Source organism: Stegodyphus dumicola, chromosome 6 (assembly GCF_044657685.1).
Source record: "Stegodyphus dumicola isolate Sdum_Otavi_A_Nest chromosome 6, ASM4465768v1".
Classification (NCBI taxonomy): domain Eukaryota; kingdom Metazoa; phylum Arthropoda; class Arachnida; order Araneae; family Eresidae; genus Stegodyphus; species Stegodyphus dumicola.
Genome location: NC_140773.1, coordinates 147,275,695 through 147,288,589, shown reverse-complemented (window position 1 = coordinate 147,288,589; position 12,895 = coordinate 147,275,695). Strand labels below are relative to the sequence as shown.

General features: G+C 29.0%; 1 protein-coding gene across 1 annotated transcript in view; it reads right to left on the bottom strand.

Annotated features, from left to right (window-relative positions):
• Window positions 1-1,781: 1,781 nt before the first annotated feature.
• LOC118202387 (cell adhesion molecule Dscam1-like) overlaps window positions 1,782-12,895 on the bottom strand; it is a 71,393-nt gene continuing 60,279 nt past the window's right edge. The window contains exons 23-25 of the mRNA XM_085819697.1: window positions 12,183-12,350; window positions 10,871-11,076; window positions 1,782-8,314 (exon numbers count right to left, since the gene is read on the bottom strand). Coding sequence (XP_085675823.1) covers window positions 8,234-8,314; window positions 10,871-11,076; window positions 12,183-12,350 — 455 coding nt within the window. The 3' untranslated portion in view covers window positions 1,782-8,233. The remainder of the gene's footprint in view (window positions 8,315-10,870; window positions 11,077-12,182; window positions 12,351-12,895) is intronic.

The window sequence follows — 12,895 nt, the reverse complement described above, 5'->3', positions numbered from 1 at the left end:
CAGATAATGAAATTTCTTGATGTAACCCAGTCCGTTAATCTCGTTAGACTCTAAACAAGACTCAATATATAGCAAAGTTTTACATCTAGAATAAAGTAATGCGCAAATATTTATATGGCTAATGTAATTTAATTGTTAATATTTTATTAATTGTATATACTATGTTGTTACTTATAAGTTATATATCGTAGTCGTATTTATTATGTACTGCACTATTTGTTAATCCAACTTTGTATCCATTATAGGCTTTATTATACCTCAAATTTATGAAAGAAATTTCAATCATTTCCCTGCAATTTCCCACGAGATAAGTTAAGTATCCGCGAATAAGTCTGTTTTTATTGTGACTCATCTCACTTGTCTGACAGTAACATCAGAACAAGCCCACGAAATTCAGCGTGATAAGGAGTGAAAGATAGCGTCTGTCCTTGTCAGAAGCTTTGATCACCATGCATGTGACTCTGCGACTTTGCTCAGTACCGCCTCCAGTTTTGATGGCGAACACCCCGGGGGGGGGACTAATTAGTTTCATCCGGCTGATTATATCTAATCCTATGCAATTATCCCAAATATTTGGTACTATTACCTACCGATAACCAGTGATACTGCCACCAGTAAAAACACGCACTCATGAAAACTTTCACCTACTTTATCTTTTTCACATACTGTTGTACATTTAATTCCCATATCGGCTGTTCATAACGGATGAAACTGACTGCGTATAAATTGCAGATTTGGCAACAATTATAACCTAATAATCGAGTTGTTCGTAAGGCATTGTCTGCATACATTCTCGACAGTATCGATAATGAGGATCAATTTCTTCAGAAAATCGTACATCTATTATTCGACTGCCCATGTATATGATTTCCTTGATGAAACATTCCCACATACTTGGAATAGTAAAAGTGAATTAGTGACATCCCCACGCCGTTCTCCGGACGTCATAACGCTAGGCTTTCTTTTCTGGGGATATTTGACGAATCTAGTTTATGCTACAGAGATTCTCAGTATCGAAGATTTAAAAATTCCAATAACCATAGAAGTAGCTACTGCGACTCCTAAAATGATTAATAACGTCTGGAAGTAAATAGAAAACAGACTTTATATTCTCTGAGGAACTAATGATGGCCATGTTGAAGTTTATTAATGTAAAATTCTTTGAAATAATAAAATGTTTTGACAGTCCTTTTTCCCTATCTCTTATTCCGTATTGTTTAAAACATATTTTATCCAGCCAATAAATTGTAGACATCCTGTACATACATAAGCATAGTTTTACAATATAACGCAATAACATATCAGTTTTCAGTTTTCTATATTATATGAAAATTTAATTTGAAAAAAAAAAAAAAACTTAGGAGAATGATCGTCTGACAAATGGTGAGGGATAATGGTTTATTTAATTATGGCAAAACACACTAGATCAATCTACCTAAGGGGAGGGATGCCTTCGTGGAGTACTTTCTAAGGGGAACTGTATCGTATACACATAAGGAAAACCACGAGAACGCCCATGCAGCCAGCCCGTTCGCGGGATTCGGACCGAACTACCAGTGCTCAGCGACTTTACCGCTCAGCCGCTGGTGGGCGAGGGATAATGGAGAAGAATAGTTTGAAGAAACGATGAAAGTAACAAGATAATATATTGTGACAATGAAAATCAATTTGAATAATATAATAGAGTTTTTTTATAAAAACTTGCTTTATTTCTCAATGTTTTAAATTCATTGCATTGTTAAATGTGTGAGGATTAATGTATACTTACGAAGAGACATACGACAAGAAAAAATCGTATTTATTTTACAAAACAACTGAAAGTTTACAAGCTCAGAAGGACTATATAATGCACTTATTTACAATATCCTCACAAGCATTATGCCAACACCAACTGAACCAATTTGAGCATTTTCAAAGCGATTACTTTTCTAGAGTGATATGTTATGAAAAAAAAATTATATAATACGTGCAAGTTATACAGAAAATAAATCAACTATTCAATAAAATTCTAGTACTTGGAATATTTCATGCATCTGAACCTAGATAACGTTTTTCCTTTCAGCAAAAAATATGAATAGTTCACATACATTTTTCTATTTCTGATAAGATAAACTCATATTTATAGTAGTATCATATCTTTTTAATTCAATGCAGAGTTATTATCCTAAAAAATAAACGCGCTTGCAGTTATGTATTTAAAACAGTGTTCAATATTCTAACAGATAGTCCTGAGATATTGAAATGAAATAAACGCTCCTAGAAAAATCGAAAATTTTAAATTAAAATTCTGAAAGAATGATTGGTTTAAAATGTGTATGCTCAAGTATCCTCATCGGTATGAGTAGAAGGGGAAGGAAAAAATAATCTTCTATGCACAAAAAGATTATTAATTGCAATAAATAGAGGTAATATATTTAATCACTTTTGAATAACGTACTATAGTTGCAAAAATTACTTTTAAATATTCTTATAGTCAGCTTAGCCACCATGATTCTTATTGTAACTTATCGGACAAATTTAGAAAGTAATATAGAAGATGATAATTGAATAAAAAGTATTTTATAATGTTTGCAGTAATTGTATTTGGATAGCAAATATTGAAACAAAATATCTTGATGTTTGAAATAATATAATATTTTAATATTGCAAATAATGAAACATAATGCTTTAATGTAAAAAAATAAAATTGGTTTTGAAAACTGTAGCATGACACATAAAAAATAAACACAATCAAATCATATTTAACTCATATTTTACAAAACGATACGCATATCATTTACAGTAGAAATATGGAAGCGAAATATTAATACATAAAATCCATGTTGTTTTACCGTTTTATTCCTTTCGAGAGCTCCGAACAGCTACTTTTGATATTAATGTAGAAATCCATGGTTATTCTCATACATCTTTTGTAAAAGAATTGCCTTTCTTTAGTATAAAATAGTAAGTGCATTTACATGTATTTTTTAATTTAAAAACTACATAAAAATTGAAAGAAGCTAATAAAATATTTGCAAAATTAAAATAATTTTTGGATATTCAGAAGCAAGACAGTTTGATGAATAATGTATAGTATCACATACTTAAAAATTACAAGATAATTTACTCTCGACTGTTTCAAATCGAAAGGCGTTAACCTTTTCCTGGGGGCTGGGACATATATTTCCCTCTCAATCATTACTTTAAACATATCGCAAGAAATTTCAGTAAACTATGGAGATTTAAAATTTACTCCCTCATAAGTGTAAGACCCTGTCGATTGGTTTTTTGCTCTTTCCTCTTAAAACAGATGATTAAATGGATACATAAATACATAAAATAATAAAATACATAAAACATTGGTCTTCATAGCCCACGGGAAAATGTTTTATATACAAATTTTAGAAATAATTCTTTTATTAACTGCCTTTCAATTAATTAACTATTTTCAGTTCTCATAACAACATTAATTATGTCTAATATAAAGCTGCAATCATATTTCAATTATCCTCATCTATTTGCATCAATCGTACCTAGAGACATACAAATAAGTACATATTTAATGTTTTCTTTGAAAGTTTCATGTTCTCGTTTAGTAAACAAATATACTCAGTTGAAATACAAATTATATTCACTCTATAATCATAAACATAACATAATTATATTGATCAATATTTAGGAAAACTATGAATTAATTAGTCACGCTAAATTCCCTTTCATCCTTAAGTAATACAGAATTAAAAGCCGAACTACCAGTGATTATATAATTATGACATTTACTATTTCATATAAATATAAATTACATAATAAGTAATGAAATAGTATTTTTACTTAGCTGCTCTCCTAATTAATTGCTAGTATTTCTATTATTATCTCTGTAGTTTGATACACATCATGATGCAAATTCTGCTAAAAATCCAATGAAAACATGGAATACATGTAACTAAAAATTATGTGATGGATGATAAAGGCTAATTATTATCATAAAAACATATCAATATTGTAATTTAAAATTTTGTTTTCCTTCCTCAGCTAAAATGGAGAAATATATTTATGAACACCTTTATAAAACAGCTATGATTCCACAAATTTTCTCAGTTGACTTTGTTTGATGTATAGGAATAAGATAAAATGACATGTTACCGTCGTTGAAAATCTACAATAATGTTACTTTTCAATTTATTACATTTACAAAAATATAAATCACTTAAATACTAGAATTTATCAAAGTATTTCAGCTTTATGATTTGTTCAAATTTTATTGCTTTTAATTATTAAATTAACTGCATTTTTACATAGCATACGCATTCAGTTATTTCGAAGTTTAAAAAAAAATATTACTATATTTCAAGTAATTTTTTTCCAGGCATATTAACAAACTGAAGTTCAATTTCAAAACATCACCACGTAGCACATTCCACAAAATTTCACCTAATTTTAAGTACGTTGATTGGGAAATATTAACATAGGTAAAATTCTTTTTAAATCACAAATAATTTCACAACTTTTGTAATCAGATATCCAAGATTGAGCAAGCATAATTAAATTAACATTAATCATTTAAAATCCTTATAAAAATATGGAAAACATTAAAATGCACCAGTTACTTATGAGCAATATATAAGAGTTCAAAACACAACTATATGAGTATATTAAAATAGTTTTGATAATAACTAATAACATTTAAATATATTTAATAGACATAAATATGATTTTCAATAAAAGATTTATAGAATAATGATCGCAATGTTTTAAAGCATATTTTTGTCTTATTTTAAAATAGAAAAGCTTAACTTCTTAGAACTGGAAAAAATATAAATTTTTTTATGATAAATAAATAATCTTTCTTTACAGCGGAACAATTATTTTTGCTATAATTTCATTGTGACTATGTATGCCAATGATGCATACACTGTAACAGCTTGTTTTAGAAAGAAATATTCTATAAGTACTTTAAATTTATTGAATTAGTATCTTAGAAGTTGCATATTGCAGAAACATTTCATATGTATACTGCCATAAGGTGCACATCTAAGTGATTTGCAGTAAGACTTTATCATTCACTTCAAAAGATTGTGTGGATGTGAATGCTTCCTGTTCTTGATAACGAAATATAATGCGAATGAAAATATTAATAGCGTACCTTACACGCGTAATCATAAAATATACGAAAATTATATAAACACATAATCATAATATAAGTTAACAAAATCATTTCAACATTTACGGTGTAACTGCTCTTCCACAATACCTTTTTATACATTTTTAACGAAGTATATCCATGGGCAGATTTCAATCTTTTTGATTACAGATTAAAATCAGTTATCTAACTTATTTTATGTCATAATTGCTTCATTTCTATCAGTTTCAATTGTTACTCAGTTTACGCCTTAGAGATCCTATTATTAGGAGTAATGTAGTAATTACAGTGAATAAACTTCGTAATATGATATTCTATTGCAGATTACATTCCTTAACATTAAAAAATGATTGTGATTCGTATTACGTTTCGTAACATTAAAATGTAAATTCCATCTCTTGTTACCATTATACATCTCTATATTCACCAGTCTACAAAAATGAAAACATTAAATATTCTTGTTGTGATTATATGCAATATAATAATGCTTCACTGTGTAGGTACAATTGTACTAGATATTACTTTTTTATTCTGTGTGACTGATGATCTCATCTATTTACAAAAGATGAAATTTAGTTTCCAAATCACATATCATGGCGCTGATTTTTATCACTTCTTGTTGACACAATCCTCAGATTGTCAACGCAAGTTTTAAAGTTATTTGGTCTCAATATACATAACATGCAGAAAATTTTCCGTAACACAAGTTAAACATCGGGTAAATTTTTCATTTTTTTCTGTTTCAGTACAGAATTTGGCGAATGTAATAAATCCATTCTACTACATTATTGTTTCATTTTCAAAAATCTCTAGTATGGCGCACATGCATGGGCAGCATCTATTCAAATTGCATAGGTAACAGACACACTTAACACAGTTGCTCTCTTTATAAGGAAACCAGACTCATCAGATAAAAGTGTGGGGGCTCATACTGATAATAGCTTTTATAGAAATATATCTGTATAAATTTCGGACTTCAATAACTATACGAAGAAAATAAAAATCGCGTCTGGAAAATAGGATATACTGAACATGATTTATATAACAAAACGTATTTCATTGCAAAATTACATAAAAAAGCTTCTGAATTTTAGTGTTAGTATACTGAATAAAAAAATCACGGAATTCAAGTTACATTTTTAAAATTTCTAGAGTAATATTAGTGTAAACGAATCTAACTAAGAAGACTTTAAAAACACCCGTTAATAGAAACGTTCTGACGGGAGAAAGGTTAGATATTTAAAACAGCATTAGGATAGCTCATATGAATCATTGAGGTAAATTAATGTTATTTTAGATAAGTGAAACAAATTTTTTAAAAATATTCTTTTTGTGTTTATTTCGAAAACAGTTGAAATGAAAAGAACTTTGGTTTAATAACATTGTTCTCGAGAACTCTGAGCTTGGTTTTCAACTGTTAACTGTTCAAATAATTAGACAGATTTACTCACATAGCATATCAATAATTTTTTGTAAGTGCTCGCTCATATGAATGAAACTCGTTCTATATACCTTCTGTAAAGTGAATAAATTTTTCTGGAATGCTTCATAGTTAATCACAATGCCTGATACTCCGATATTAAAATAAAACAATTTCAAACTCGGTGACGGATAAACTGTTATACTCCAAAAAAAATGCGAAAACAAGACAGGCATTAACTCATAAGCAAATTAAAGAAAATTGTCTGTTCTAATACTTACAGACGGTACAGTAGTTAGGAGAGCCTACTGCGATACAGAAAGGCCCGAGTTCGAATTCCGGAGAAGGCATGGCTGTAATTGTCCGTCCCTTCACAGAAGGTAACGGTGCACCTATTAGATGCTTCCGCTATAAAGTGGCCACCACTTCCGGCCTTAGTAGTGTCCAAGCCTCATCCGGCTAAGTGCCCGCCAATGGGAAGAAAAATTCTAATACTTAAGGAATTTTATTCTGTATTCCTTTTTTCAATTTCTGTTATTAGTTTAATAAAAAATACTGTTCATTATCGTATCATATAATCCCATTTATGTTTCATATTTACTAGCATATTAAGTGTTTTAAATTTAAATATTAAATGAGGTGGCATGCTTAATATTTTGCAAAGCTTAGTTTTATTCTTATTTAATTACTCTAATTTTTATATTTTTTATATTAACCTCATTTCAGTTCATTCATTTTTGTATTTATTTGCACTTTAGCAGATCGTGTTATTCTTTTATTGGACAAATTCATTAATACATATAAAGTATTTGTTTAATCAATCAGTTATTTTTATGTAAATTCGCATCTGCACTTTCTAGCTTTCGTTACTAGAATGCAATTTAGCTTAAGATTAAAATTCTGAATGCAAACGGTATTTAGAAAGCATAGATTGACAACATCTGAGCTCTGTTGACCACAATAACTCTCTCGATACATTATATCATAAGCTGCTCTCCAGCCAATTTCATTTACAATTCAGTGTTAGAGAAAATATATTTTAGTGGAGTCTGAGTTTGGTAAATATTATTTTTTTGTCACTTACATAAGTTTTGTTACTTTAAAACTTCATAAGTATAGGAGGGCAGTTTGTTGAGTTTTAGTTTGTAGAGCAAATAATTCTTCAACCGCTGTTTATCCGTATATGTTCGTTAATTCAGTACATAAATTAATTTCTAATGACGATAATTCGTGCACGCAAGTTTAGGCACTGTAAAGAAGCTAAGTTAATTATTACACATGTGTCTAGCAAGTATTTGACTTAGAAATATAAAAAGTGAAATATCTACATAAATTGCAAAACGTTTTCCACCAGAATTAAAAAATAAAAATAAAAATTATGTACCTCCTTTAAATTCAGTCTGATTTAAATGTATCTGTCATTTAATGGCTCACAGGAAAATATAACCAGCCTGCCTTTGAAATGTCAGTAAAAGCTATTATCAGCATGGTATATTCCAAACGCGAGCATCATTTATAATAGCTATTAGTTCCTTACAATTTATTGTAAAGTTTACTCGTTATCGAAGTTCTCAGCAACTGACAACGATGGCGGGAAAAGAATCACGCATAATTTTTATAAGGTTTTTCAGTGATTTCTTGTCCTTAGAGGAAGCACCAAAAGTATCAAAAACTAATGATGATTCCCACATTTTTCACTGAGGACTGTCATAGATATGAGATTCTCGCTGCTTTTTTAGGGATCCCGGCTTCGGTAATGGTCTGTCTTTCATATTCTGCAATATAAATTAGTATGTTAAATATAATTAGTATGATAAATACATTGCTGTTTATATTTCGGAACATACATGCTTATTTTATGCAATGGTTATGAATATTACATCTATCAAACTATCACTTAAAAGATCAATGGAAAACTGGTACAATAAATCTCTGTTTAACTGAGTTACGTGTAGTAGAAGTATGACTTGATCGAAAAGGTGTAGTAAACTAAAAGTCGCGGAAATAAGTAAACAGTCATCAATAGCCTTTTAAGAGAATTTTTCTACGGCCTAATTGTTTAGAAATAAAGAAACAATCTCAGCATATTTTGTGCAAAAATAGTGAAGATGGCTTTCAAATATGTATCTTTATTGGTTAATTAGATTAATTAAAATTTACCTGAACTATGATTTCTAAGTAACGATCCAAGATGGTAGTATTAAAGATTTTAATAAATTTTTAAGTATGCTTTTGAGGAAATACCCTAAAGTGAATTTTTGCAGTTCACAAATCACTGTTGCTAATGATATTTTACAAAGAGGATTCCTAAGAGAAAGACGTCTGGTTATTAATAGCATAATAATAGTTTTTCTTTGATTTTATGGTTTTGTAATACGTAGACGTCTTTTGGAAATATTCAAGCATTTAAAATACGGTACAATTAATTTTCCTCATATTTATGTTCAACTTTATTAATAGAAAGCAAGTTTAATACTTAAAAATTTATTATTGTAAATTATAATAATATAAACATAAACTATATTAAAAAGTTATGGTAATAAAAAATTAAAATAAATTATAATAAATATTAATATTTATTTTTTAATTAAGTATAGCTGCATATGCTTTACATAATTTAAATGAAAATAAAAAGCTTAAAAGAGACATTTTGAATTACATAAATGCATTCAAACAGAATATTGCTCTCGTGAATGATGTATGCAAAGATGAGTTTCTTCTGTTCTACCCTTTTCGAAGTGGAAAGATTCCAACCATGAATTATCCAGGGAAATATGGATGCTTTTCTCTTATAGGGAGCGGATTCAGGAAGGTATGTTTGTATGTATGTGTATATACGTGAGCTTGTACACTCATATATACATATTTACGTACATATAATATTGTGAAAGAATGGTATCACGACGTCTTAACGACGCCTAAATGTTCGCAAAATTCCACTATTTTGCAACAATTGTGAAAATATCGTTATTATCTATGAGCTTGTGTTACATATTGATTTATGCAAAAGAATAAGCTTTATAATTAATATATTTTCCTTCTTTTTTTTAAAATTTTGTATTCCTTGTATTTTTCTAAAGTTTAAATATTTTATCATTTCCTGAAAACCAGAAGATAATACAGTTTTTTCTCTTTAGACTAAATATGCATAATTAATAATAGCCTTAATTATTTTAAGTACTTTAAACTATATTTTTTGAATAACTTAAATTCTAAGTTACGATTATTTAAGTATTAAAACTCAATTAGACACTAAAAGTAAAGATATGTGGGTAAAAAAGAGCGTTTCTGATAATAGCATTATCACATTTATTTCTGTTAAATCTCAGAGACATTGAAAATTACCGCTGTCATGATAAATTAGGAAGCGGTTCTTAAGGTAACATAATCAGTATTTTGCCTGAACTCAATAAATTTATTCGCGTTTCACAGTAAAAAATATAACCATTAACTTCTATATCTCCAAGATATGCAAATGAAAGCCTGTATAAAGTAGTTAATAAATATGATCAAAAATATTTCATACAAAAATATACTTAAATCTAATAACTTCCCTTGTTCATATCTAAAATGAAATAATAACCTAACAAACAACATACATGACAGCACTATTTAAGAAGAAACATGAACTAGCAGTGTTTGAATGTATTAATAGTAGAAGGAAGGTAACAGAACTAAAATTTCTAATTAATAAAAAAATATTTGCCCTTTTTAAATAGTAAGCATTTAAAAGTGCAATAATTATGGATTGCTGTATTTGCTAGTGATGCTGATGTTTCTTAACACCATTTCTTTCGATCATATGTAAATGAATTTACTTACTATTAGTTTCTACATTTTAGAATAGTGATAGATTACAGTGATCATTTCATGCACTTTTTATAATCAATAACTTTTCTTTTGATACTGTACATAAATAATTAAAGCTGTAATTTAAGCAGAAATAATTATGCTTTAATGTTATGTTTCAACACGTGGTTTGAAAAGAAAATTACTTTAGTTCACGTCATAATCATTTTTTGTTCGTTTATGAACTTTTAATTTTTTCTTTTCTTCTTTACCCCATTTTCGTTTAGAAATATGAGAAATCATTTGTAATTATGAGAAATGTATTATTATCCTTATCGAGAAATTTACATCGTTTACATCTGATAAGAAACATATTAAACAAGATTTAAATTACCCTGCATTTCTATACCATATTTTTTAATTCTTCAGCCTTAAATTAATATTTTACAAACAGATAATTCCCGAAGCTTGTCTTTGTTGTTGAATTATAAATAATTATATATATGTATATGGGTGTGTAAGTATGTATAATACATATATACCTGTGGTAAGAAAGACTTCATCTCCTGATTGGGGTCGTCCTTGCCCCCTCCTTCTGAGATATCATCTCCCATGGGCACAGTCGCATACGGCGTGGGGAAGTTTATTAAGGCGGGATCATGATAGGCTGGCAGAGACCGCGTCTTGTCGATGTCCACGTATCGCTGCGTTGCTGCGGCATAGATGTACCGCTTATCCTCTTGAATGGCTAAAAACGTTTAATGTAATATATAGAAATATGTTAATCTATTTTTGTAAGCAAATGAACGAGCAGTTTATAAATAATATTAAAACTAGTAGGAAAACTAGACCAAAAGGTTAAATATGCAAGCTACTGGAACTATACTTTATTCTAGTTAAATGCGAAATTTATTTAAATGTGATGTTCATACTTACGATACTGATTTTATAAGATTATACGAAATTTATTCTATAGGCTTCAATGCAATAAAAGGAAAGAAAATTTATTTCATTAAAATATTGCTGTCTTCACTTTAAAAGAAACGACTTAATATTGACGAATCATTCAATTTGTAAATCGAAACACTGAAATAATCGCATAGTTTCTTTACACCAATGGTTGCGATAAAGCGCTTATTTCCATCATGAGATCAAAAAGGCCACTACTCAGACGGATCATGCTATAATGAGAGCCTGCCGAAGAAACCTACTTCGCTGTCAGTCATTCTCTTCGAAGGTATAACCGCATCACCTAGATCTATACTATCATTGGCCCAAGAAAGGGGATTCCTCTCTCGGTGTCCCTAAGACCTCACTCTTCTCTCGGAGTCCCTATCATCCTCTTCATCGATAGATAATACATACCTCCAGCGGAGAAAGTTGGAAAGAGTATCTAGGAAAGTTGTTTTTTCTTTATGCATTGGATTAGAGCATATCCTATTCAATAATGAACCACGGTTTCTCTTGTTTGCAATGACTTGAGAATTCACGTTTGTAGAATTTGTCAGTGCTTTCCGTTACTTAGCAGAATTTTGTATCATTATCAATTACTTGCTCTAAACAGATGATTTCGATTCCATTTTTAATTCACGTTTATTATTCGCGTACTAACAGTTTCCTGAAAGTTCATATCACATAAAAATTTCACATAAACGGAGAAAGAAAAACATAAAAGATCATATACGATAAACTAAATCTTTATATAAATTTAAATAATCTCAAAAGGAAACAATTTTGATGAAATAAAATTGTAATCATAGTGCTGAATGTTCAATATGTACAGAATACATATGAAATAGGGTGATGTTTGATACATAACAACATTAAGGAAGAGCATTATAAAAAATGGCTAACCTCTTTCTAGATTTCTTCTAGATTTCGCTTTAAGAACCCATATACAGACTGCAACAATAACAACCGTCACAGCCAAAAGTGACGCAGCCACTGGTATAAGTAAGGACATATCCAACATCAAAGGATCTTCTTTTGCGCCAGCAAGCAAAACTACATTATCGGTGCCAGCTTCGGAAAAGCATAATAAATAAAATGTTATTTATCATATATAAATAAACATGATAAAGATATAAATGAAGGCATAAACTATTTGTGAATAATTCCTTTTGCGCAAAAAAATGAGCGGCGGTAATACAATATTTAATTAGATAGCAAAATAATAGAATTCAAATGTTTATCTTTCAATACTTGGTTTCGTTGTTTAAATCCGCAGGCGAAAATTGCAATTAAAAATCTCTAACTCGAATAATTGTATGAATAATATAGTATGTATGAGAGCACTAGATAATGAGGTAAAATACATCATCTTAAACATAAATTGGAATACATTACAAATTAATTGTCAATTTATAAAATAATTTTGATTTTCGTTCAAATGAATATTTTTAATAATCTAATTAGCAATGAAGTTAACAGACGTTATTAAAAAGTAAAATCATGTTTTTATCAAAATTAATCATAAAATATAAATATTAAAGTTATAAACTTCAGCTGAATATTTAATGAAAACTGATTCGAACATTTAAATTAACTAAAAATACAATAAGCATTTC